At 43.5% G+C, this 24,647-nt stretch overlaps 8 protein-coding genes across 8 annotated transcripts; 4 read left to right on the top strand and 4 right to left on the bottom strand.

The window, feature by feature from the left end:
- Positions 1–78: 78 nt before the first annotated feature.
- Positions 79–3,147, bottom strand: PKNH_0731400 (conserved Plasmodium protein, unknown function; the record flags this gene model as incomplete). The annotated part of the gene is made up of 1 exon (XM_002258570.1): positions 79–3,147. One exon carries the CDS (start codon positions 3,145–3,147, stop codon positions 79–81), a length of 3,069 nt encoding a protein of 1,022 aa, XP_002258606.1.
- Positions 3,148–3,618: 471 nt separating this feature from the next.
- Positions 3,619–7,837, bottom strand: PKNH_0731500 (importin alpha re-exporter, putative; the record flags this gene model as incomplete). Its single annotated transcript, XM_002258571.1, has 3 exons — positions 3,619–3,735; positions 3,844–4,145; positions 4,324–7,837. 3 exons carry the CDS (start codon positions 7,835–7,837, stop codon positions 3,619–3,621), a joined length of 3,933 nt encoding a protein of 1,310 aa, XP_002258607.1.
- Positions 7,838–9,654: 1,817 nt separating this feature from the next.
- Positions 9,655–10,173, bottom strand: PKNH_0731600 (conserved Plasmodium protein, unknown function; the record flags this gene model as incomplete). Its single annotated transcript, XM_002258572.1, has 1 exon — positions 9,655–10,173. One exon carries the CDS (start codon positions 10,171–10,173, stop codon positions 9,655–9,657), a length of 519 nt encoding a protein of 172 aa, XP_002258608.1.
- Positions 10,174–11,671: 1,498 nt separating this feature from the next.
- PKNH_0731700 (CSTF domain-containing protein, putative) lies at positions 11,672–14,134 on the top strand (the record flags this gene model as incomplete). The annotated part of the gene is made up of 1 exon (XM_002258573.1): positions 11,672–14,134. The coding sequence occupies one exon, from the start codon at positions 11,672–11,674 to the stop codon at positions 14,132–14,134; it is 2,463 nt and encodes an 820-aa protein (XP_002258609.1).
- Positions 14,135–15,083: 949 nt separating this feature from the next.
- On the top strand, positions 15,084–17,620 carry PKNH_0731800 (conserved Plasmodium protein, unknown function; the record flags this gene model as incomplete). Its single annotated transcript, XM_002258574.1, has 4 exons — positions 15,084–15,924; positions 16,029–16,112; positions 16,271–16,364; positions 16,597–17,620. 4 exons carry the CDS (start codon positions 15,084–15,086, stop codon positions 17,618–17,620), a joined length of 2,043 nt encoding a protein of 680 aa, XP_002258610.1.
- Positions 17,621–17,824: 204 nt separating this feature from the next.
- PKNH_0731900 (calcyclin-binding protein, putative) lies at positions 17,825–19,849 on the bottom strand (the record flags this gene model as incomplete). Its single annotated transcript, XM_002258575.1, has 9 exons — positions 17,825–17,860; positions 17,995–18,060; positions 18,250–18,351; positions 18,684–18,817; positions 18,991–19,027; positions 19,130–19,206; positions 19,321–19,442; positions 19,592–19,694; positions 19,846–19,849. 9 exons carry the CDS (start codon positions 19,847–19,849, stop codon positions 17,825–17,827), a joined length of 681 nt encoding a protein of 226 aa, XP_002258611.1.
- A 993-nt stretch (positions 19,850–20,842) lies between these two features.
- PKNH_0732000 (conserved Plasmodium protein, unknown function) lies at positions 20,843–23,350 on the top strand (the record flags this gene model as incomplete). Its single annotated transcript, XM_002258576.2, has 1 exon — positions 20,843–23,350. The coding sequence occupies one exon, from the start codon at positions 20,843–20,845 to the stop codon at positions 23,348–23,350; it is 2,508 nt and encodes an 835-aa protein (XP_002258612.2).
- A 378-nt stretch (positions 23,351–23,728) lies between these two features.
- Positions 23,729–24,613, top strand: PKNH_0732100 (conserved Plasmodium protein, unknown function; the record flags this gene model as incomplete). The annotated part of the gene is made up of 1 exon (XM_039113954.1): positions 23,729–24,613. The coding sequence occupies one exon, from the start codon at positions 23,729–23,731 to the stop codon at positions 24,611–24,613; it is 885 nt and encodes a 294-aa protein (XP_038969589.1).
- Between the last annotated feature and the right edge of the window lie 34 nt (positions 24,614–24,647).

Genomic DNA, 24,647 nt, shown 5'->3' on the forward strand with positions numbered 1-24,647 from the left:
AGTGTGAGAGTAGGTAGGTTTTGCACCACAGCTTTTGCCCTTCTCGGTTGCTCGCGTGAGAAATGGTTTTACACCGCCTCACCCCGGAGAGCAGTGCCCACCCCGCAGGGTGCCGGAGACTTCTCCCTCTCCAGGCATACAGAATGGTGCAAAGAGCTTGTTGTTTTTCAAGTGAAGCAATTTTAACCGATCCGATAACATCCGAATGAGGCGCAGCTCCTTGATGTGAACCCCATGCAGTTGTGCAGGAATCTCCCCGTTGATTTCCCCGTTGATTTCCCCGTTGATCTCCCCGTTGATCTTCCCGTGGATCTTCCCATGGATCTTCCCATGGAGCAGTGCCAAATATTCGTTAAGGTAATCGGGTAGGTAGCCAACCTTGCAATGGCAGAGGATTAAACTGACCCACTCTGATACATTGAAGAAATTGGGGGGAGTCCTCATGCGCTTAATGAGAAGGTATAAGGCGTCGCACAGGGGGAGGTAGCCATTATATAACGGGGGGAAGTGCTTGCTCTTCATTAGCTTAACTGCGACATTTAATATGTTGAGGGTATCCCGCAGAAATAGGTTCTTCTCACCTTGGGTGAGCATTCCGTTACTTTGTGTGAACCAATCTGATCGCTTTCTCAGTTCTGAATAGACCGCTTGCATTTCTTTTTGGCTGATGGAAAGAGTAGTAATATCCCCCTCCGGTACGTGTGGAGTATTGCCCCGTTGGATGACTAACCTTTTGTTCATACTCCCTGAGGAGAGAAGCAGATCGTTAAACGCATGAAGAGTTCTTGTAAAATCAACCTTCTCGAAGACCACCTCCTCTTTGGTCTTTCCCTCCCATGGAAACTGTGAACCTTTATCCTTTGCCTCCATGTGAGAACACACAATGAGGATGCGTATAAGGACATGGTGTAGTACAGTTACCATATGAGTGGAGTAAATATTTTTCCCCTCTCCTTGATGTGTATATTTTAGGAGAGTCTTCAATGTTAAGTGCAAGTCGCACAGGCCATAGGTGGCGATGTTTCGTTGGATCTCTTTCACCAAGTGATGTAGCATCTCCCCCTGAGTTGGGGGTGCTTTCCCAAGGAAGTACACGACAGCCACGATATCTTTCCTATCCAGTTCTGTCAAATTATGAATAATCGTTTTGGTGAGCACTTGAATGAAGGCCTCGTCGTGGAAATTAATCTGGGCGTACAGACTACACAGGTTGAAAAGGTGTCTACTGTTTTCCAGTAGATGGGAACACTGAGGATTGGTCGGTCTAAGTAGAGAAGCATGTAGGTATTCACTTTCTGAGCTGTACATCCCGTTAAATGATTGTCTACCAGAAGGAGCATCTATATAATTCGCACCTTCTCTATTACATCTCCGCAATATCTCCTTATTTATCATCCGAATAAGGAGGTCGGGCTTTTTGCCCTTCATACCCCTTCCCCTGTCTGCGCAGAAAGATCCAAGCAGGTAGACCAAACTGTTGGTGTAAACGACCGAGGCGTAGAACTTTACAATGAATTCCCAAAAATGGGAGTACACAGAAAGTGCACATAGGAGGGAATCTGTTCTGGGCAAACTTCGGGCATTTATGCCATTTAGAAGGAGCTTAAAGGATGCAATGTGTTCGTAAATCCTCCTATTAAAGTGGTCGCAGGTTGTAGAATCGCTAGCTAGTACTCTCAAGGATAGGATCTTCAAACATCTAACTAAGTCCAGAATATTATTACTTACAACAAAATGAATTTTTATTTTTTGCGAATTGTACAAGGGGATAAATTCATTAGGAAAGCATCTCCACATGAACAGAAAGGAGGAGGTAGCATTGGGAAGGTACCCTTGGAAGGATCGTTTTGCTTTTAGGTATGCATAGAATGTTGTTCGTTTTTGCAAATTATCAGAAGGAGCTCTTCCGACATGTGTGCCTTCATTATATATGTGTTGTTTTCCGTTGGAGAAACCTTTCTGTGAAGACTCCTCCCACACGAGTCTCCAAAAGAGGTTCAGGTAGATGTGCACGATGGCCCTGTTTAACATGCGGTGGAGATGGTCCAGGCTGATGGGGTAACCATTGTTATCATCTTTCTGAGCATTTCCCATCGGGAACCTCCCTTCTTGGATGTCAAACCGGTTTAATACCTCTGCGTATTTCTTCACAAACAGGGCGATACTAACAAAGTGATGTACGTCCAAATGGAGCGAAGAGTAGAATTCCTTGATTCGATCCAGATTCATGTGGTTTGGGTTAATATGGCTAGTTACCACGACCCGTGGGTGGAACTCTCCTTCGATAGGACCATGTTTATCTGTATGATAACGCTTCGCATGGGTGCTTAAGCGAAGGATGCTTGAAGCGAACAGGTAATTAACCACCTCCAGGTAGAAGATGCTTATCAGATCTATCTCCTCATTGCAAATTCTTAATTTTCTACCATGCTTGTTAATTACCGTAAGCACTTCCACCAACATTTGACTGTGTATCTGTTTCTTGGAAGAATCCTTCTGCTTGATGCTTACTCCCAATTGGGTGGGTACCCCTTGTGGGGCTTGACGCCTCTGGTCGCTTCTTTCAACATGGCTTAGGTACCTCCTATTTAGTTGGACAAAAGAATTCACCACTCTGGAAAGGAACTCCCTGCAATGGTCCCTTTGTCCATCGTAGTTTAACAGGCACAGTGCATTCAGTACGTAGGTACAACTTCGGATAGCCTCCTCTGATGCATCACCCTTTGCATGGAACTGCTTCAAGAGGAACTCCACGAAGGATCGCACGTGCAGATGGGTAGTTTGAAGGAAGTGGTTTAGCGCAGTTTTACCTCCGGCTGGCGGGGTGGTAGAACATGGTATGTAGTTATTTGGTAAATGGTTTGTGGTAGGTGTTCGTGGAGGGAATTCTTTTCCACCTTGGGGTTGCTCACCTCCCTTCCCGTCCCAATTCTTAACCTGACGCAATCTCTCCTCCCCGCGAAGTCCCACCTGTTCGTTCAACTCACTCAGAAAGGAGCAGAGCGCTGATAGAGGGTACACAACATCGTCGTCGTGCAAGTGGCCACCGCGATGCTTTTCCAAAATGAAATTCAAAAGTCGTTTCACTTGATTTTCTCTTTTTCTTTTAAGTATATTGTTGATGCAGTTTAAAAAAAATTGTTTCATTGTACGGTTTCCCTGTACGGTTTCCCTGTACGGTTTCAGTGTACGGTTTCAGTGTACGTTTTCACTGTACGGTTTCACTGTACAGTTTCTTTTTTCTGAATGGGGGAGTGCTTGGGCTTTATGCAAAAAGTAGGGGATTGCAAGGCGCCGCTCGGTCACACTTCCCTTCGCATTGGCACAATTAATTTTTTTACGTGAACTTTTTTTTTTTTTTTTTTTTTTTTTTTTTTTTTTTTTCTTCTCATTAGGAATGTTATTTCCCTCCAACTGTGTACGGTCAGGCGCCACAAAGGGGGGGGAGGTTGCGCAAACGGAGCGCGCAAACGGAGTACGCAAAAGGAGCATGTAGAAGGAGCACGTAAAAGGAGCATGTAAAAGGAGCACGCAAACGGGGCACGGAAATTGGACCCCCAAACAGACTGCGCAAACGTGATAGATGGGGAGAGAAAAACTCTCCTCCGTGCTTTTTGTTTAGTTGGAAAAGAGTTGAAGGATGCTGTTGAATCCGTTTGTGTGGCAGATCTGCATGAACACGGAGTTGTATAGGTTCTGCTTGAGCTCCATGTTGATGTTGATGTCGCGCAGGACCTGCGAAGAGGGGTGGGGGTGGTGTGTCGTAATGAACGTGGCGCACGTGGTGATCATAGTGTGTGGAGGGGGGGGTATGGTATTTTACAAACGTTCTCTCCTACTTACCGTCTCGTTGATATTATCATTGTTGATCATTTGTAGCTTAACATAGGTAACCTCGAAATTCTTGTCCAGCTCATCCTTCTGAACTTCCTGATGGTGCACCTTGGTTTTCTTCAAAACGAGTTCGTTGTTGGTGATATTTTGGTTCAGTAGACTGAGCATATCCACGACAAAGGGCTCGCCTCGGATTTTATCGTTGCTCATGATTTTAGTTAGGGCTAGGAAGATAATGATTTTCTCGTTGACATTGATTAGCTTGTCAAGGATTGGCATGTAAAGGTTCTTCAGTACGTTGAAGATGAGGCCTGCGTTGGGAAGGAAGTTTATCATCAATGGGATAAAGGTTCGGAGCAGTTGTATTTGGTTCACAACCCTTTTAGCAGTTACATTAACGTTTCACAGAAGTACAAAACAGCTTATAGGCAACGAAGATTCAAAAAAAAAAAAAAAAAAAAAATGACAACCGTGATGGTGGATACTTACCCGCGTGTATCTGTTCTACCGTGTCGACGAAGAGAGAAACGTCTGTCTTCAGAACCAACACAGACAACGCATGAACAACCTTAATTTTAATAATGTCATTCTTATATTGCTGGAGAAAAGTAAATAGTAAGACAAAGAGAGGCTTCAGGAAAGTCTTATAATTTTCCACAGGGAGGTATGTAAAGATAATGAGTATTATTTGAAAGGAATCGGTGGAGAGTTTCTTGTTAGATAAACAGTAATGGTAAATGTTGAAAAGTTGCTGCATGTTGTTTTTGATGATATCCTGAAAAAGTTGGTGTTTTTTAAAAAAGCTACGCAAGACACATATGATTCCATTGACATTTCCAACGGTACTTTTCCACAGATCCATTTCATACAGATTGCTTAATATTTTTAGGTGAATTTTCTGGACTGTATATGTGTTGTCTACAATAATCGAAAGGATCTGAAAAATATAAGGTATGAAGTCGTGTACATACATTTGTAATATTTCGGAGAAGGTTGAAATGACCACTTCTTCCACTTGGTTAATGCCATTGGTATTTTCAGATTTGTATATTAAGGAGATGATAAGTGTCAATAGCTCAAAGAGGTAATGATTAAACAACGGGTTGTGTGATTCATTTATAATTATTTTTATCGTGTTGTCTAGGATCAGCAGTAAAGGAACATATAAATTGGTTAGCTTTTCTGGGCATAGAAGAAATATCCTCATAATTGTGATGAGGATATATTCATTTAGGATTTTCACATGGACGTGATACTTGAGAAGGAACAACAACCTTGTTAATGTTTTGGATAAAGAATTGTTGAAAATAACCTGCACGATGTCAGCACTAATTTGTTGATTTAGAATTCGATTCATGCAAAGACAAGCGTAGCAATAGATCATTACCTTGTCCGTGAAGAGCAGATGATGTAAAAAGGTAAAGATATCTAAGGCGTTGTTAGAAGTGATACAGATGGTTCTGTTATTCAGAATAAATTTTAGAATGGACAAAAGGTAGATGGTGTTGTTTTTACTAAACAGATCTTCGTTGGATAACCAAACAGATTTATTCTGACTTGTGCATGCATTTACGTGTCCACTTGCGCCGATGGAGTTGGTTCCTGATCGGCTCGAAAAGTCATAATCGTGAATACCGTAACAGAGGGAATCCACATCTGGATATTTCATCTTTGCTGTCATAACGAATTCCTTAAGAATGTGCTGTACGTTTTGTTCATAAAAATTTTGTGCCAAATTTACCTGACCAAGACAGGTGATTAGTTGTATTTTGTACTCTAAATTGCAGGCCTCATAGAAAGGGTCATTTTTATCAATTCCTCCATGGTGGAGATCTCCTGAATGGTTCTGCATCTGCGTGGTTGCGTTGCAAACGCCTGTAGAGACACCTGCCCCTACTCCATCGACTCTGTCACCAGACGAAGTAGAAGAATGGTTGAAGAACATGAGAGAATCCCTTGAGAAAATCCTAACCTCCAACATGGGAAAACAAGCGTCGAAGTAGTTATCACAGAGTGTTTTCAAAAAATAGGTAGCAGCAGATCTGACAGAAAAGGAGTTCACCTTGTTCAGATCGTTCCTAAAGTAGTCTAGATCTGCATCTAGGATCTCTTCTATATCGTTTCTTTTAAGTCGTATGTGGTGTAGAACCCGTTCAATAATTTTGTGTAGAAACTGTTTGTCCTTGTATGGATTCGAGTCATTTTTGTTCAGATTCATGTGATGAATTAGCTTGATGGTAGATGCAAGGCAATTGTAATTGTGGCACAGTAAGTTCCTATCCCCTTCAGCGTAAAGAACCTGAGTCAGGGAGAAGACTAACTTCACGATGTACTTTTTCGATTCATCTTGATACGTTTCTGAAATGATTTTAATCACATCTACCAACATCACTTTGCACTTTAAAACGTTTTGCAGAAATTGGGCATTCAGTTTGGAGAGTTCATGCAGGTTCATCTGTGGGGGGGAGAATTCCCCAGCGTGGCTTTGTGATGCAGAGGCGGAAGTGCCGCCCATATTGTACAGTACCTCCATATAGCGAACGAAATTACCCACTAGACCAACATCGTAGAGAAGCATATTATTAAAAATGTTGAAGAGGACTTCAAAGTTATCCTCAAAATATTCAGGTAGATCCACCCCGATGATGGCATAGAATATTTTTAAATACACGTGCATATTTTGTAGGAGGTAGTTCATCGCAAGAAAGCAGTTACTTATCTGTAGGTACACTTCGCTGGGTTTGATTTGTCCTGATGCTCCTGAAAGCAACGCGTTTGGACCTCCCCCTGCGACATTTAACTTCTCCGCAAGGTAGCCACTACTTTCAGAAAACTTCCCATACAGGTAGACAAAGTAAAGGGTCAATGGAAATTCAATGTGAGTAAGGATTATTTTTAAATCATACTTGGATACGTAGTCATTGTTTTTGTATTTCTTTACAATTTTTCTGATTATTTTCATAGCGATGAATTTTTTTCTGAGAATGGTAGTGTTTATGTGATGACGGGAGGAGTGTGTCATAGCCGTGGCGAGTGGAACGAGCTTCACATTCCCATTGTAGTCGTTAGCGATGGTACCTTTTCCAGGGAAATCGAACTGAGCACTTCCCACCCCTCCGCCAACGCCGTTAACAGCATTGTCTACACTAACCGCGCTAACCACATTAACTACACTAACCATGTTTGAGAGACTAGCCACTCCAGCTCCAGGCAACCCATATAGGATGCAATCACTAAGCAAAAATAAACTATGCCTGTCATTTGTCTTGTACACTCTCTTCGTATTGTTGATGTAGTTCACAATATCATCGTTAAGTGACTTATTTCGACAACATATAACATTTTTAATTTCCTCGAGATTGGCTATAAACTTGGGATAATGAATGAAGAAATTGTCCTGCGTTAGTCCCTCCACGATTTCCTTATTCCTTACGTAAAGCATGATACAGTCGATGATCTTGGCTGTGTCGTCCACCTTCTTCCTCTCATCGCTGTGTAGGAATTGTACGACACTCTCTGCTCCTCCATCACTAATATACAGGGTGATCAAATAAAACAAGAGATAATCATAATCGTCGCAGATGCTAAACTTGAACAAGTACAATAAAATTTCATAAAAATATTTGTCGAGACTTTGTATGTCTTCATTGTTCACGTCGAGGAGGAAGTGCATGCAGAAGTGCTTGATCTGTATGCTCAAGTCGGGGCTGAGTTCTAAATTCTCCAGATTACTGTGGACACTTTTCTTTATAAAATTTTTTATACTTATCATGACTGCTATTTTTACGTTCCTGTTTAGCACTCCATCGTACATGTTTTTTTTTTCGTTTTTCTCATCGTAGGGGTACATGACAAACTTGAGGAGCAACCGGATATAGTTCTCCCGGTTGGGGTCCTCATACAGCGCCGTGATCTTGGCTTCGCTCTGCTTTATGTCATCAAAGTTGCTCGACACGCTCCGCGCGAACACTGTCAGCAGGTCGCTCTCCAGTTTGTCCTCCATCGTGGGGCTTAACTGGATTAACTGGATCAGCGGGGTGGCAGGATTAGAAGGGTTATCAAATGTAGGGGTTACTGTTCAGTGCCCGATGCGGTTGCTCTCTCTGGCGTATCTCTTCCGGCCCCACGTGTTTCCTACTGAGACGATTCCTTCGGGTGTTATCTTCGAATGGTAACTTGGGGTGACTCCCTCAGGTGCTACCTTCCGGGGCTCGCTGGCTCGGGCGTGCTGTGCTACCCCTTTGCTCCCGCTGGGCTACACACAAGCGCGTGCCCCCCAAATGCATGTTTTATGCGTCCCTCTGGGGCGGGGCGACGGAGGCGAGCGGGAGAAGCAACGGATAGGAAGAAGTAAAGAGGGGATAAAGCAAAGATGAGAAGAAGTAAAGAGGAGAATAAGCAACGATGGGACGAACTGCAAAGGCGCAAAAAAAAAAAAAAAAAAAAAAAAAAAAAAAAAAAAAAGTTTTCCAAGGGGGGTCCTCTTTTTATACACAAAAGGATGACCACACTTTGTTCATTTTTTTACTAAAAATGGAACTAGCTTTTTTTTCTTTTTTTCTTTTCTTTTTTTTTTTTTTTTTCTTATTTTTTACCTGAACAGGTCATATATATTTTTTTTTTTTTTTTTTTTTTTTTTTTTTTTTACCTCCCTTTTGTGTAGCTTGAGAGTGCGAGGCGGCAATTTGAGGGAACCGTATTTTCGAGTCGCTCAGGCGGGAAAACAGTAAAGTATAAAGAGGGATGGGAACACCGATTAGGGGAGGGGGGGAAAGAAAAATTCACCAGTGGGTGCGTGCACAAATTGGTTATTAGGGAAATTGCGATAAAGGGGGGGAGGGGGCGGTGCCGAACTGGTGGACCAAACCAAACCTTTGGGCAAAAATGTGGAAGTGCCGAGGATGGGGTCTGATGTATGCATTCCCATAGGTGGGAATACAGTTCCTTTTGAGGGATGGTGCAACTTTAAAATCTTTGAATTGAACGGGATGAGGTGTGTTTCTCCGTTGTGTTTATTCCCATTAGGTGTGAGGGATTGTAAAAACAAAAGTGTCCCTTGTTTGGTAATACCTCGTAACGCATCAAAAAAACAGTTTTCCGTTTCCGCAAGTTGCGCGAACATTTTTTTTTTTTTTTTTTTTTTTTTTTTTTTTTTTTTTCCTCCTTCCAAATGTACGTGAATATTCTCCACAAATGTAACGTTATCGCTTTCTTTTCCGTTTTACCTTTTTAAAAAGTCATACGCCTGGACCACATGTGGATTCATAAATTTATGTGCACGCAAGGTACCTCCGCGAAATGTAATCATGAAGGGAGAGGAGTGTCCCCGCCTTGAGTAAATGCACCCAGGAGGGAGGTTGCCCGAATGATCCTTAAAAAGGAGCGAATGTAGGACAATACAAAAGTTCGTATGTCAGGGGCGCTAACAATGGCGATGATACGGACGATCTGTACAGTGCCAAGGGGGGCGGATCTGTACATGGGGTGTCTACAGGAGAATCTTCTCTTGAACGAACTGTAGGATCGAATGGACTGGGAGCGGTGGGCCTAGTGAGGGAGGTTGTCCATCATGCAATGAATTCATCTTTAATTTTTCATGAAAGAGGTTGCGTTGCGTGCAAGTTTACCTTTGGGGCAAGGCAACGAACGAGTTGGTGGTTGATTCAGAGGGGGAGTTGCTCTTTATTCAAATTTAGAGAGTTACTTTTTGATAGCCTTTCGGCGGTTTTCCCCATAATAAGTGCGCATTCTGAAAACACCTGAACGCAACGACTGAAGGGGCAGACGCAGAAGATGCACCGTTGGATGCACACCCATTTGTCACCCCCTGGGGATGGTGAAACTTTGGGACAGGTTCTCCAAATGAATGTTACGACTCTTCTCATTCATATACCCGAAGAGACAATCGAGGAATTGTGCAATCGTTTCGTCCTTGTGGTATTTTTGTATGGCAATTAATGGGTTTTTCAAGTACTCTCCCATAAAGGTGGATACTTCTTCACTCTCGACAAGTGTCTTAAAATGTGAATTTCTGCTGATGATTGCACTGATTTCGTCTTTGTTTAAAATAACGTTACTGTACTTTTGGGCTACGTAATTATTAACTTTCTTTTTTTTTTCATTGTTTTTTTTGACCTCTTCGTGTGGGGTTGGATCCATCTTCTTAATGATCGTCTTCATAGGCTGGGTACTCCGTTGGCGTTGTTCGAGCGTCAACTCATTAGATGGCAGTTCCTTCGCTATATTTGGGCTCCTTTTCTTGTCCATCTTTTTTATTTTCTCCAGTGGAGGTGGGAGGATGTCAAAGGTGTGGCCCCTCTTCCCATCCATTTTTTGCATGAGGAGGTGGTAGACGATTAGACCGATTCAGATGATGCGGTTTTGCGTTGTGGCGCTTCGCTCGTTAAATAATGCACATGGAAAAGTGTTTATCCCCCAAGCGAACTATCACACTAATGGGTTAGACCCTCCACCTCTATTGACGACCTCTTAATATGGTGGTTGACGCTGAAGTGGAAAAACACTTACCACTACGGGGAGATTCCATCCGTGAGCGAATTACACTTTTTTTGGTGAGCCCAAGTTGGGACTTCTTCATTAGGTATTTCCTACACTAGTGGTTACTACCCCTGGTGAGGGAAGGCTCCACATTGAAGGACAAAAAAAAAAAAAAAAAAAAAAAAAAAAAACGCGTCCACCCACACGTTTGGCAAAAAAATTCACGCACAGGTGTCCATTTCTACCTGAACATGTGAAAGAAAATGCAAAAAAAAAAAAAAAAAAAAAAAAAAAAAAAAAAAGAAACTTTCCTGTAGGAGAAATTTAAAGAAAATAACGTCCTTATTTTATGTAGCCAAAAAATGTGGAAAATAGCTTCATCCACTGGGAGCACTACGCAAAAAGGTATAGAAAAAAAAAAAAAAAAAAAAAAAAAAAAAAAAAACGACAATGTGCTTTTACGAACTGTATCTCTCGCGGGAGAGGCGAATGGACAATGTACACATATGAGGAGAATGTCATACAACTGTTGAGGGGGGAAATTATATCATTCACATAAATGCGTTTTTTTTTTTTTTTTTCCTTTATACGTACTCGCGGAAGGGGCAGACATGAAAAGATGGTTCCTTTCCGTGATGCGGGTCTCCCCCCCTCCTGGAAAGTTCACGTTACACAGGTGGGGGGGGGGCACAACAGGAAACCCTTAAGGGGTCGTTTTTCCCCCAGCGGTGAGAAGCGAAAAAAAATGATCGCAGAGTGGAACGGAGGAGGTATGACTCGACAAGTGCATATTTATTTTATTTTTTATTTTTTTTATTTTCCCTATTGAGGGGGGAATTGCTCATTGGAAGAAGGTTTTGCTTCACTCTGCCGCATTTTTGGCGAGGGCAACAGAGCTTCTTCAGGTGACAATGTTGAGTAGGTGCCCACAAGACGAAGGCGGCCAAGTGCACGTTTGAACGTTTGTACGATTACACGTTTGAACGTTTGTACGATTACACGTTTGAACGTTTGAACGTTTGAACGTTTGTACGCTTGCGCGTTTGCACGTTTATACGCTTGCGCGTATGGGTGGGTGGCCACGCTTGTGTGGTGCGATTTTACTTCCCCTTGGTACATATATACCTGCGCGGAGGAGAAGTGTTTTCTGTTTTCTGCCCCTGGTAGTTTGTGTGGCAGAATCCTTGTGTGGCTCCGCACACGTTGAGCACTTGTGGATATCACCAGGAGCTACGTTTCCACTACAACTTCGTTAGAACTTCGTTAGAACTTCGTTACAACTTCGTTATAACTTCGTTAGAACTTCGTTACAACACCCCGTAGGAAAAATCCCCACCCCATGGCGAGCAAAAGCAACTACAGCCTGTGGATCGGAAATATCCCTTTCGACGTGACTGAGAGAGAACTCGACGATGTTTTATCGAGGGTGGGAGAAGTAGTCAGCGTACGTATTAAGTACGACATTGAGAAAAACATTAGCAAGGGCTTTGCCTTTTGTGAATACAAAGATTTAGAAACTTGTATGTTGGCGCTTAAGTATATTAATGGATATGAGTTGAAGGGTCGAAAGTTGCGTTTGTATTGGGCGAACGAGGAGTTTAGAGAGAAGATGGCGAGTGGTGCCATTTCTGGTTTTGGTGGTGGTGGCACTCTGTCCAGGGGAAGGGCAAACGAACATACGGGAAAGCGCATCGGATCTGGGTTACCTCCCGTTTTTAAGGGAAGCGCTAAATTCGATGCATCTATAGATTCAAATGGTCACTACAACAGGAAGGGGAAAGGACATCTAACTCACACGACAAACACACAAAGAAACGTAAAGGATGAATCTTATCAACCTAAGCATACAGAGATTAGTAACTCCAAAGAGAGTAACATGAATAAGGTGTTCATATCAAAAATTATGCATACATTAACTACATCTCAAATAATGTGCATTTTAAATTTTTTTAAAAAACAAGCTATGGAAAACTCAGAGAGGATAAAGTTCTATTTTCAAAGACATACGAATGTGGCATACGCACTCCTACATTGTTTGTTCCTCATGAATGTTATTAATGAATATACCCTTGGAAAGAACGACCTAAACATAGTTATCAGTGATGAGGCATTGATGAATAAAGCGGAGCGGATGATACAGGTGGAACGAAGCGGGAAATTCAAAATTCCATTAGTAGGAGTAGCTGATGTAGAAGACAACCAATATCATAACCAGAGTAGTAACCCGGAGAATATTTCTCACATGAAAAATAACAGAAGGGCAAGACACCTTGCTGAAAATATTATTTATGATTTGAGTGAAGATAACCCTATAGGGGAAAGTACTTATAGTGGTCCCCAATCCCATTTACTTAACTTAAGCAGCTTAACTTCTGTGGGAGGATCTGGAATAGGGGGGCAGACAAAAGGAGGTAGTAGAAGTAACACCGGGTTGTATGGCAGATCGAAGAGGGAATTAACAAATTTTAGTAAAGGAGGCATGTCAAATGGAGAAGAAACAGAGGGGTACGGAGGGAGGGAGGTGAAATATGGAGGGCGTGGAGATCAGTACAGTGGGAATCCCCTTTACCCAGAGAGGAACAGTGACACTAGGGGTGTTTTGAAGGAGAGGAGAAGGAGGATGATGATGAAAGAATTTTACGGGGGTGTTTCTGGAAGTGGCACTTCACAAACATATAGAAGAAACATCGAGCAGATGCAAGATGGATGGTACAAGGAGACGAACGTTGGAATTTATGGAGGAATTAGCCAAGTGAATAATAATGGTGAGCCAGAATTTAAAAGAAGTTATTTGTCTGAATATGCGAATGGTGAGGATTCGGTGGAGATGAATCATGCGGTTCGTATTGGAGGGGAAGTGAAGAACGTGGTGGGGCATGGCGATCCGAGGTACCCTATGCCCTGTGAGGGGGTGGGGGTCAGTGATGTGGGTATTGATGTGGGTAATGGTGTAGGTAATGGTGTGAGTAATGGTGTAGGTAATGGTGTAGGTAATGGTGTAGGTAATGGTATAGGTGGTGATGTAGGTAATGATGTAGGTAATGATGTAGGTAATGATATAGGTAATGATGCAGGTACTGATGAGGGGGGGTCAATAGGATTGAAGAAATATAAGGGGGAGAGGGTCGTCCACCCCTTTGATAAGGTCTCCATGGAGAGGAGTGCGCTAGAAATGAGCGGTGAATTCCAAGACATGGTGAGTAACACCAATCAGGTGGCAGGGATGGGAGAGCCCCCTCTCTATGGAAGGAACGCAAACGATCTGAATGAATCAGGTGAACCGTACACTGTGAACTACATGGAAGCTGATGGAAGGAGGAGGAACAACGCGAATGTTCACCACGGTGTGGGAGATGGTGATTGTTTCAGTGGAGATAACTCTGCCTCTGTGAGGGGAGCCCCCCCAATGGACGATAGTTTCAACGGCAGGGAAAGGGACAACGGAAACAGTAATGGTCAGGTTTTTCAAGAGAAAAGAAGAATACTAACCCGCCAAGGTATCTATGGTAGTAGTGGTAACAACATGGGAAGAAGTATGGAGGGGGGAGTTTCTAGGGGGGATATCACCTCAGCGGCGGTGATGCAGGGCCCTCCGAACGAGAGCGTTCTTTCAGACCCCACCTACGCCAACGTAGAATTGCCAGATGAAGAGCTTGTCAACGAAGTAGAGAAGAACAGGGATATCCTGAACAACATTTTGAAGTCACGCGTGGAGGATATGAAAAGTTGGAGCACTGAACAGCGTCTACAGGTTCTGTCCATTCAGAAGGCGCTACAACTCAAGGGGTATGTACTGCAGTGAAAAGGGGTACGTTAAACAATGAAATGGACAGAGGGGAGTGCGTGTCATCGCGTTACTGCGTATGTATATACCCCTGGTCAATTGGCGAAGGGCCTTCTCTCCGTGTTTTTTTTTTTTTTTTTTTTTTACCTCGTCCGCTTTGTGCGTGGCTTCTACTTTTTTTTTTGCTTTTCCTCTTTTTCATCTTTTCCTCTTTTTCATTTTTTCATTTTTTCATTTTTTCATTTTTTCATTTGTTCATTTTTTCATCTTTTCATCTTTTCATTTGTTCATTTGTTCATTTGTTCATCTTTTTTAACACCGCAAGGGCTAATTTGGCGCACACAGACGGTGCGAAGTTAAGCCGACTCGTTCGCAGAGGCCCTGCTCCCTGCCTGCAGCGCGCGCAGGGGTGTAGACGTGCAGGACAGATATATAGCACAAGCGTTAAGTGCACGTGTGCGTTCGGCTGAGGGGGTCCCTGCGGCAATTCCACAAACGACGGACATTCCGCCAATTTCACCAACGACGGACATTCCGCCAGTTCCACCAACTTGGAGGAGTTTGAAAAAGTAGCTGACCAAGCCAATTGTGCAAAAAAAAAAAAAAAAAAAAAAAAAAAAAAAAAAAAAACGAATAAAGGAAGCAGTGGTGGTGAAAAAAGCTAGCTGGGTCAGGTAAATCTTCTCCACAAAGAAAAAAAAAAAAAAAAAAAAAAAATATATATATATACATATACATATTGGCAAAGGGTATACGTTGATGTGGGTGTGCTAAGAAGTAGGAACGAAGCCCCAATGGGGTGTAGGAATTTCTTCTCGAAAAGTCTACCACTGAACGTAATTATATATAAAAGAGAAGAAAACGGAGGGAAGGTAAATAGAAGGAGGATTCGCGGCTGATCTGCAATGCCGAGGTGGAGGGGGAGGGACTACTGCTCTGTACGCGTGACACACACAGACTTAGCGAAATGAACGAGAGGCACTTGATTAACAACATCGTTATAAAATACTTCGTTGGGAAGAGGTACTCCAAATGCATGTACAAGAGAAGAGACGATCCAGATGGGGGGCTACTGCGTCTGTACAAATTTGCAAAATGGTACAAAGAACTAAAAGCGGTCGACAGTTACTACGATCGGTCAAATGAACGGTTGTATGTTACCTACACAAGTGATAAAGACATGAAGGTGTCTCATGTAAAGCAGAGAATTATTAAGCAGAAGGTTCTGAAAAATTTTACAATGGTTTTTTATGGTTGTCTTGTCTTGTTGGTGGTACTATCATGCATTGCATGTCTATTAGTTTACAATAACAACAAGCACGTTGAATGTACCCTTCCATACGGAGACTGCCCGGTAATTCTACATAAGGGGGTAGATAATTTTTTTATAAATGTAAGGATGCATGAACTGAGCAAGGATCGCATACTGGAGGCTTACTTAGCCATGAAGAATGCTCAAAGGAGCAGGTTCAGTAAGTCGGAAGGGAAGGGAAATATCTTCCACGGAGAAGCTGATGGAATTAAGTTGAAAAAGAAAAAAAAGTATTCCCTTCTAAGTACAAATAATGTCAAGTGCAAGGAATGCAAAGTTGTTTTCCACCTCGAGGGCAAAGAAACGCATGAGGACATCTTCCATTTCGAGGATGTTAACAAATGCAAAAAGACCATCAGGAGGGAAAACTGTGTTCATGTGAAGGATGGCACCATGTGGAATAACCGCATTCATCTGTACAAGCGGTACAGCGGACCGATAAAGAACATGGATACGCTTGGGAGGGGGGCAGCGCGTGAGAAGGTCGTCCTGGACGGTGAGTGAGCTTCAGTGCCATCGGCCACATATAAAGCGAGTAAAGCGCTTTAACTGCTTCGTCTTGGTTACTGACACCTACATTGATTCTATCAAATATTGTAGATCGAGTGATGTTCCTCCATCCCTCCCTCAAGGATTACGTACTGAACTTGGACTATTTCACACTACGAAGCGAAGCAGGGAAAAGTGAGATTCTGACGGATATACTGATTAGGAGATTTGGGGATTCATTTACGGGACAAGCTATCCCATTTGGCGCTGCGTCTACTACCCCATTTAGCGGTGTGTCTACTTTGCCATGCTCGCCAGTGTGTATATCCCATTCCGGTTCTCCCTGTTCGTAGGAATCCCCGTGAATGAGGAACCACTGAGGGGTGGAAGAAACCTGAAGGAGAAGAATCAACACATCTGCCACCCTGACTACAGGAAGACGTTTTGGTAAAAAAGAATTCGCATGGGTGGTTGCTAGTTGTGGTGTCTGCACGTGAGCGAATATCCTCCTTACCACTTTATCGGTTTACCACTCCATCGGTTTACCACTCCATCGGTTTACCACTCCATCGGTTTACCACTCCATCGGTTTACCACTCCATCGGTTTACCACTCCATCGGTTTACCACTCCACCGATTTGCCACTCCACCGATTTACCACTCCACCGATTTACCGCAGGAACAATACCTTCTACTGGCTGTGCCCCCAATTTTACGAAGAGGACAGAGGATCCCGCGAGTACACCATTGCCCTATCCATCATGCAGATGGTAAACATGCAGGGATCAGGAGAAGCGGACGAAAACAAACACCTCCTTGAAATGGGAAAGTTGAGTGCAACGCCTCGTCGGTACGACCACTTTGGGTTTATCGAACACAAGTTGGAGCTCCCTCTTAAGGTGGATATATTCAGCCGATTCCAACCGCACGATGTAGAAACTGAAAACATGGACATGCTGGAAAAAATCTATAGAGTATTCTTCTGCCAGGGTCCTCGGGGATCCCCTTCCGAAGGGAAGAAACCTCATCCCTACTCACATTCTGGCGCTTCACATGAGGATGGAAGATCGAGAAGGAAGTTCTCCTTTTCCAACGATGAGGGTGAGCAGAAGGAAACAAGGGGGATGTTACATGGAACGGGAGTAATGGATACGTATAATGATGTAGAGAAGGAAAATACATCGATTCACATGGATAATACTTCGATGACTGATGAGGAAGAATATCTCTCTATGGAGGATATATGTCGTGAAGACAAGTACCCTGAAGTGGAAAATATGGCAGATGTGAAGGAATCGTCAACTAAAGAAGGAAAGGGATACAATAGAAAAGTTCACATTAAAGAAATACCAACCTTTGAAAAAAACAAACGAAAGGAAAAAGAAACAAAAGGATTGAATAAGGAACTAGTGATTATATCTCCTTCTTTATTTTTTGGAATTATGGACAGGACGTTAGATGTTGTCTTTTTTTTGTTAGTCCTTCTGCTTGGAATGATCTTAGTGATGGTGGCTATTTATATTTGCCTGACCATCGGGCATGATGTGTCTGTTATTTTGAAGGACCAAGCAGATATTGAGGAGATGCCCAGATACTTGAAGCGAATTTCAAAGCAGATCACTGGGGGTGGTGACTGCATCTCTGTTGGAGGTAGCGATGGGGGTTACTTTAGAATCCAGCGTCGTGCGAGCGATCCATTTTAGTGGCTCAGCGGGAGGAAGTGCACCCATGTAGACACATCACATGATTGTACGTAGAGGAAACATGTAGTAAAAAGGGGGCTGATGCAGAAAAAAGGCTTCTCACTGCACCATTCCCATGGATTGACATTCCATTGATTGACATTCCATTGACAGTCATTCTCCTCCTTTTTTCCAAAAAAAACGGCGTTAAGGAAGGAGCCCTCTTCAAACAATTTCCTTGTCGTCAGGTACCGGTTTGTCCTGCGTGGTGGGCAATACGATGGGATGGGCACGGACGAGCGGAAGGTAAAAAAAAAAAAAAAAAAAAGAAAACCTGGAGAAGGAGGAACACTTATCCATGAGCGTTTTTCCTCATCAATGCTTATCCTGCTCACCTGTTCGTAGTTCTTGTGTTGGACATCCTTCCAATTTGTGGAGAGGACCGTCCCTCGGGAGGTTTGCTGAACAGAAAAAGAAAAATAAAATAATTAAATGGGAGAATTATCTGACAGAACAAACAAGTTTGTGTAGTTGCATTTTTCCATTTGTGTTTTTTTTTTTTTTTTTTTTTTTTTTTTTTCCTTTCCGATGCGCATTTTTCCAAGGGACATGTCCCAAAACGCGATGGCGCAGAAACGAAAGACACATACAAATGACTTGATCATGGCTCTCTTCGTATCATCATCTCCTTCGTTGTATATTTTCCTGAAGAAGGTATCGATGTTTCCCTCGTCTTCGTCTTCCTTTATTGACTTTGGGGAAAAGATGGAAAGGAAGGAAACAGAAGAAAGCGGAAAAACAAATGAGAGAAGGCACCTTCAAGAGGGTGTCACTTCATATGTGCGTTTTTCTCATCAGTTATGTCACCAGATGGGGGAGGACACATTCCACTGGATCAACCATCCTCATATTCTACTCTAGTAACAAGTTCACAGACACGGCGTGTTCGTTCCGTCTCCTTCGATTGTACACTTTTTTTTTTTTTTTTTTTTTTTTTTTTTTTTTTCCCCGCTAGCCAAAATGTGTTTGAAATTTTTTTTTTTTTTTTTTTTTTTTTTTTTTTCGCATTTCTTTTCTTGCCAACCTTTGTTAGCTTGTCCCATTCGTGGGTGCTCTTTCCACTGAAGGGGTTGAGGAGGTTTTCTTTGTTTTGGGCTAGTCCGTTCGCTTTGTCCTTTTCGCTTTCCTCGAGTTTTTCGAGTTGGGGCCATTCAACACCTTCGGGCGTGGAGATAAAAAAAGGAAACATAACATGGTAGGAAGTGTGGCTTGGTGGGAAGTGTGACTTGGTAGGAAGTGTGACTTGGTAGGAAGTGTTCACTTGGTGGGAAGTGTTCACTTGTGCGGGTGTTCAGTGCATGGGGATAGAATCCTCAGTCGCTCCTGCTCACCTGGTTGGAGCTTCTCAAGGGTGACTTCGACTTTCATCTTCGGGAGAGAGAAATGTCCAGTGTACGTGGAGGAGCAGACGATGCGTAAATTGCATGCACACCTTCTGCACTACGGCGAAAGGCGAACAAATCGACTTACTGGTGTTACGGAAACGCTGGTCCGCCTGGGAATTATTTTTGAGAAGAGGCGTTTTTCGAGGAGGTATATCTCGTCCCCTGTGTGTGAATAGTTAAGGAGGGAGTGATCAGTGGTAATGTTTTTTTAAAGGGTGCTGCGAACCATCGGCTGCATTTGCTCAAAACATGGAACACATATATGCAACGACGTACCATCCATTTTAATAATAAGTGAGAGATGGCCATCGTCAACGTAGTAAAGGCAATCGCTTTCATGGAGGCCCTTCTTGTAGAGAGTTAAGAAAAGGCGGTCGGTGGTCTGCGACCAGTCGTGCCTGCAGGGGCAAAGAGACAAACGAAATGGTGGTACGACACAGTGAAGAGGAACAATTCGCCATGAAGGGGTACCTTAAAGTGAGGTCCCATGCAGAGGTGCCACACCCAAGGAGGAACAGAGTTCAGGTCACATGTCAGAGAGAGGTACCTAATGAGCTTCTCATTCAGCAACACCTTCGTCTTCTTCAGTTTCTCTAACTGTTCATACTGAATGTTCGCGTGGTGGTCCATGTGCGGGAGGGAACTGCTATCTGAGAGGGTATGTGGGGGGGTGGGGAGGGTAGGAGGAGTGAAGTAGATCCATCTTAAGATGACAGTGCAGGTGGACTCGCTGGTATTCTGCTACTCCATAGGTAAAAGACACGGTGCTCCCATTTGAAATGACGAGGGAGAGCCTTTAACCCATTTCTCCTGGTGATGATGGTGGCGACGTGGTGGTATGACGTTTTTTTTTTTTTTTTTTTTTTTTGTTCTCGATGAAACCGAGCAGATAAAGAAGTGGGAGGGAGGGATTCCTCCAAATGTGTACAGGAAAAAAAAAAAAAAGAGAAAAACCACTTGTTTGTTGTGGGTTACGGAAGGGGGGTGATCATTTAATTTGGGGGTGGAAGTAGCAAAGCAGTCCCTTGCTAGGAGAAAAAAAAAAAAAAAAAAATAATGCATACATACAAATATTCATACATACGTGTACGTTTTTTTTTACGTTTATCCGTTTCACAGGAGGGGTGTCACGGCGCAACGGAACCTGCTCTCCTGCGAGGGATTAGCAAAGTAATAAGGGCAAATTAAGCAGCAAAAAAAAAAAAAAAAAAAAAAAAAAAATGAGAATGGAGAAAACAAGCGCAGAAGAGAGAGGGGGAAATTACGCATGTTCTTGAAAATATTCGCAGGGGTCGACACGCAATCGTAGGGATCTTCCCACTTCCACTTTGCACTTGAGTGTATGCCCGTGTGAATGTATATCTACACAACATCCCCCCTACACACACATTCACGCACATGCATTTTGGTTGATCATCCCCTTTTTGTGGGAGAGACCAATTTTGCGTCGCCTTACAATCAAGGGAGGAAAAAAAGAGCAGTGGCTAGGAAGGACAGAAAGAATAACGATCTCAAATGTGAGGTGGCTTGGGGGGGTTTCATATTTGGGTACCCCTTTGCCAATGCGGTCGTGGGTGCAGTGTGCAAAAGGGAACGGAAAGAAAAAACGAGGGGCCAAACGGGGGGGGGGTACGAACATCACCCATTCGAGTCGTGCATCCGGGTACAAATCCTCACAGTGTAACACTTTGCAGATGAATCCGTCGCACCGTCGTTGTGCGATCGTGGCGGCGTCCTTACACCTTCATCGTATCTTCGGTGAGCTGTCGCTGGGCCTACACAGAAGATACACGGAAGGATGAAGAAACTACGCTGTGAGGGGATCTTCACACACAGAGATTACGATGTGGTCACAGACCACCCCCCCTACTACATCATCTACAAAAGGAGCAGTGGAGGAGTGTACCAAGGGAGTGAGCACTTCAATGGGCTAACTATACTTGTTAAGGGGAGGAGAGAAAATTATGGAAGGAGCAAGGAAAGAGTGATGAGAGGCTTCCTGAACAAGGTGTATCAGGTGCATCACTATCGGGGAGGGACGGAAACCTACAACCAGGGGGAAAGCACAACGAAGGAGAGATACATCACTCAGTTAATGAAAAATGCCAATCCACTATATGTGAGTAGTGATTCCCTTGAGAATATCTACCGGGGGTGCTACAGTTCCCTCAGTCACTCCGCTGAGGGAGTGATGCTCAAGGTGGACAAGCACTGTCTATCCCACAATTACCTTTTACTCGATTGGGATGATGAAAGCAAACTGGAACGACATCTCCACGAAGGAAAACCATTTGAATACAAAGTAAAAACCAACGATGAAAACAGCGAAGAGGATCCATCACACAAGGACGGAAAAAATATTTGGGGACTTGTGTACCTATCTAGAGTAGACCTATTAGAGACCAACTTTGAGGACCACATGAGAAAACTCTACCATGATAGACTGAGGATGAAAGACAAGCGACTGTCTGTTTTTCTTTCCTTCCTTTTTCATCGCAGAGTGGTGCGTAATTTGTGCGTTAAAAGTATGATAGAGATGCATATAGAGAAGGAGGTATCCTCAGGGGAAAGAAATAGGCAAAAGGATACTTTGAAAAAAGAAAGGGGATTCACCAAAGAGGTATTCACTATCTCGTTCGACATGCATGCAAGGAATAACAACTGCGTTGATCACTTGTCGTTCCTTCTGGATAAGTTCCACTGTGAGGAAGTTAAAGGTGGAACGTTTTTTACAAATTCCTTTTTGAATAAGATGATGTATGCTTATTCAAGGCAGTTGAAGGAGGAAGTGCGTTATCACAATGATACCTTAGTGGAGGGACTTAAGAGGGGAGTGTTTCTGTTGTCCTACTTATTTTCTCAGATGGGGAAAGGAGACAGGCTAGTGAGTAGTAGGACATCTTACAAAAAAGCAAGACGAAGTTACACCACTGGGGTAGAGGACAGGGTTGTGTACATGCCCACCCTGTTTCGGGACCACCTGTACTTCCCAAGTGATTATGTTATGTATATGGAGAGCATCAACCAGCTGGTATACCAGAGGACCATCTCTAATCTCACCGTCCAGAAACAGTTCAGGGGGGAAGGCATGAAGCGCGACTACAGGACGACTGTGCAGGTGGACTGTGATGAAGCTATTTGCGGTTCGTCCCGTCTGCGAAAGTGCAGCGCCATCGTACTGGATATGCACCCAAATGGCATTTTTCTGGACAAAGAGAGACTAGGAAACTCCAATCTGACTGCATCCTTTGCAGACATAGAAAGTTACAAGAGTGTATCCCCCCACGTTGTGACGAAGTATCTATTGAACCTATCACAGAGGAGACCCTCGTCTGATGGGTTCACACTGGATGAGTTAGCTTCGGAAACTCTTTCGCCTGAGAGAGAAGGGGGAGAAGGCGAATACCTGAGGGAGGCATCTATCGGGGATTTACCACATGTGGTACCTCTCCCCATCAGGGAGGAAGATACAACGAAGGGGTCGTGCCAGCAACCCTGCGCCGACTTCTCCTTCGATGTACAAATATGTAGCAGGTACTTTGCCCCATGTGAACAAGGAAAAGAGTTAAAAAGAAGCACCGGAAAGGAGGGAGTTCACCTCTCCGGGGGAGGGACTTCACACACCTATTATGGGGATGACATCTGCGCAGATTACAACGCCATGATGTTATCTAACGCAAAGGTGTTCCTAAACTGTGAAGGAGATCGGAAGGAGAGTGTCACTACAAATGAGCATAGACGGAATGCCACTCTGTACGCAGATGCTACACACGTTTATTTTCACGGGGGGGAAGATATGCTAAGTGTCCACACGAGAGACTTTTTTTTCTTTCTGAGTGAGGTGTCCTTCGTGCAGGTGTTATCTTCCCCCAGGGTGAATCATAGGCATGGGAAGAATGTACAAGGGGGTGATGCACAATGGGGAGCAAACGGGCAAAGTGAATACAGTGACAAAAGAGAGGAGATCGCCGAGATACTCACCACGCATTTCCTATCTGCCTACTCCTTCGCCAGGACAATAAACATGGAGAAAATTTCGAACAAAAGGATAATTTACAATGAGATCCTCGGAGGGGACCCCCCCTGGCATCATGTGGTCGCGACGAATGATGTAGAGATGTTGAGATGGTCTCCCTCCAATGGGGATGCCACCGATAGTAGGGCAGATTACTACGTCGACCTGGTTTACGTTTACTCAGTGCCACGCGGGGCCCACAGCTACTTGTACGTGTTGTGCGTGTCGGTGTTCACATCGGTTCTACTGGTTTTTTGCACGTTTGTCCTCGCGCGCAGGTTCAGCCGGTGAAGAGGTGTGTCGTTAGCGACTAAGGAGAGGAACGATTTGGGCCATATTCTGCTTACCCACCGGGAAAGAAAAAAAAAAAAAAATATGAACAGGTCATAAAAAAAAAAAAGAAAATCTAGCCAAAAGGTTTTAAAAAAATTATGAACAGAGTTAAAAAAAAAAAAAAAAAATATATAGCCAAAAGGTTTTAAAAAAAATATGAACAAGTCATAAAAAAAAAAAAAAAAAGGATTAATGCAGGCAAGAGGGAACTAAAATGGATTACTAGCACATCGAAAGGGGCACTCCTCAAGTGTCATCTCGCAACTAATCAAACATAGGAACAACTTCCTCCCCCCCTAACCCACCCAGCCACTGGACCATGTTCACACGTGTCAAATGGGAATGAACCGCATAACACAGCGGGGAGCAATGAAGCGGTGGTTCCATCCACTGCGGATGAGTAATGGAAGATGCCCTTGTGATAAGTTCATCCCAGTTGGAACACCCCGAAGAGAGATTCACGTGTTCTTTACCCACAACCGGAAGGAACAAGGCAATTTATTAAGCATTAAAAGATATGGCCAAGGGAAAGACAATTCAAAAATGGTTCTTCTGGATGTAGAAAAATGTGAAGGAGAGAAAATGAAAAAGAAGATTCAGAAGTACCTCATCGGAGGAGTGTTGCTATCATCCATATGTATTTGTTTAGTTGAGTTCGACGTAATTCAAAGTGTATATGGCTACCTCCTCTCCTGTGGATTTTTGGCATTTTATACGTTTCAGCTTTACGCGTGCAATTCAGTTATATTGAGAGCAGTCTTGGATGTAAAGAACAGACACCTGCTCCTGTACCCCTTCACAGTATTTACGAGACAAGGGATGAAAAAACAAATAATTGTGTCTCTTCACGAAATTGGACTCATTAGAACGCATGGAAATTTTATGAAAATATATTTTAAGGAGAAGAACTTTCTCTCCTTTCTCTTTCAACACAACATGCTTTCTCCGTTGTGTATTCCCAGGTACACATGCGCCCAGAGGAGTGAACCCGCAAAGGAAGATGTGGACCCGCTGTACCACTACGACTACAATAATTTGAACGTTTCGGCGTTTGGTCAAAGGGATGCAGGGGCGCGTCGCGGAGTGGGCGAGGCGTGTTCCATCGGTGCCACCCATGTTGGCGCTCTCCCGCGTGTGCGCAAAAATGTCGAGGGCTACCCCCTAGACGTGACGGAGGAGGCCAAGCTCCTTTCGCTCCTCCGCCCCCGGTGCACCATTTAATACGTTTGCTCCTGAACTGTGTAAGCGCTTATCT

Source organism: Plasmodium knowlesi (assembly GCF_000006355.2).
Source record: "Plasmodium knowlesi strain H genome assembly, chromosome: 7".
NCBI classification, from domain to species: domain Eukaryota; phylum Apicomplexa; class Aconoidasida; order Haemosporida; family Plasmodiidae; genus Plasmodium; species Plasmodium knowlesi.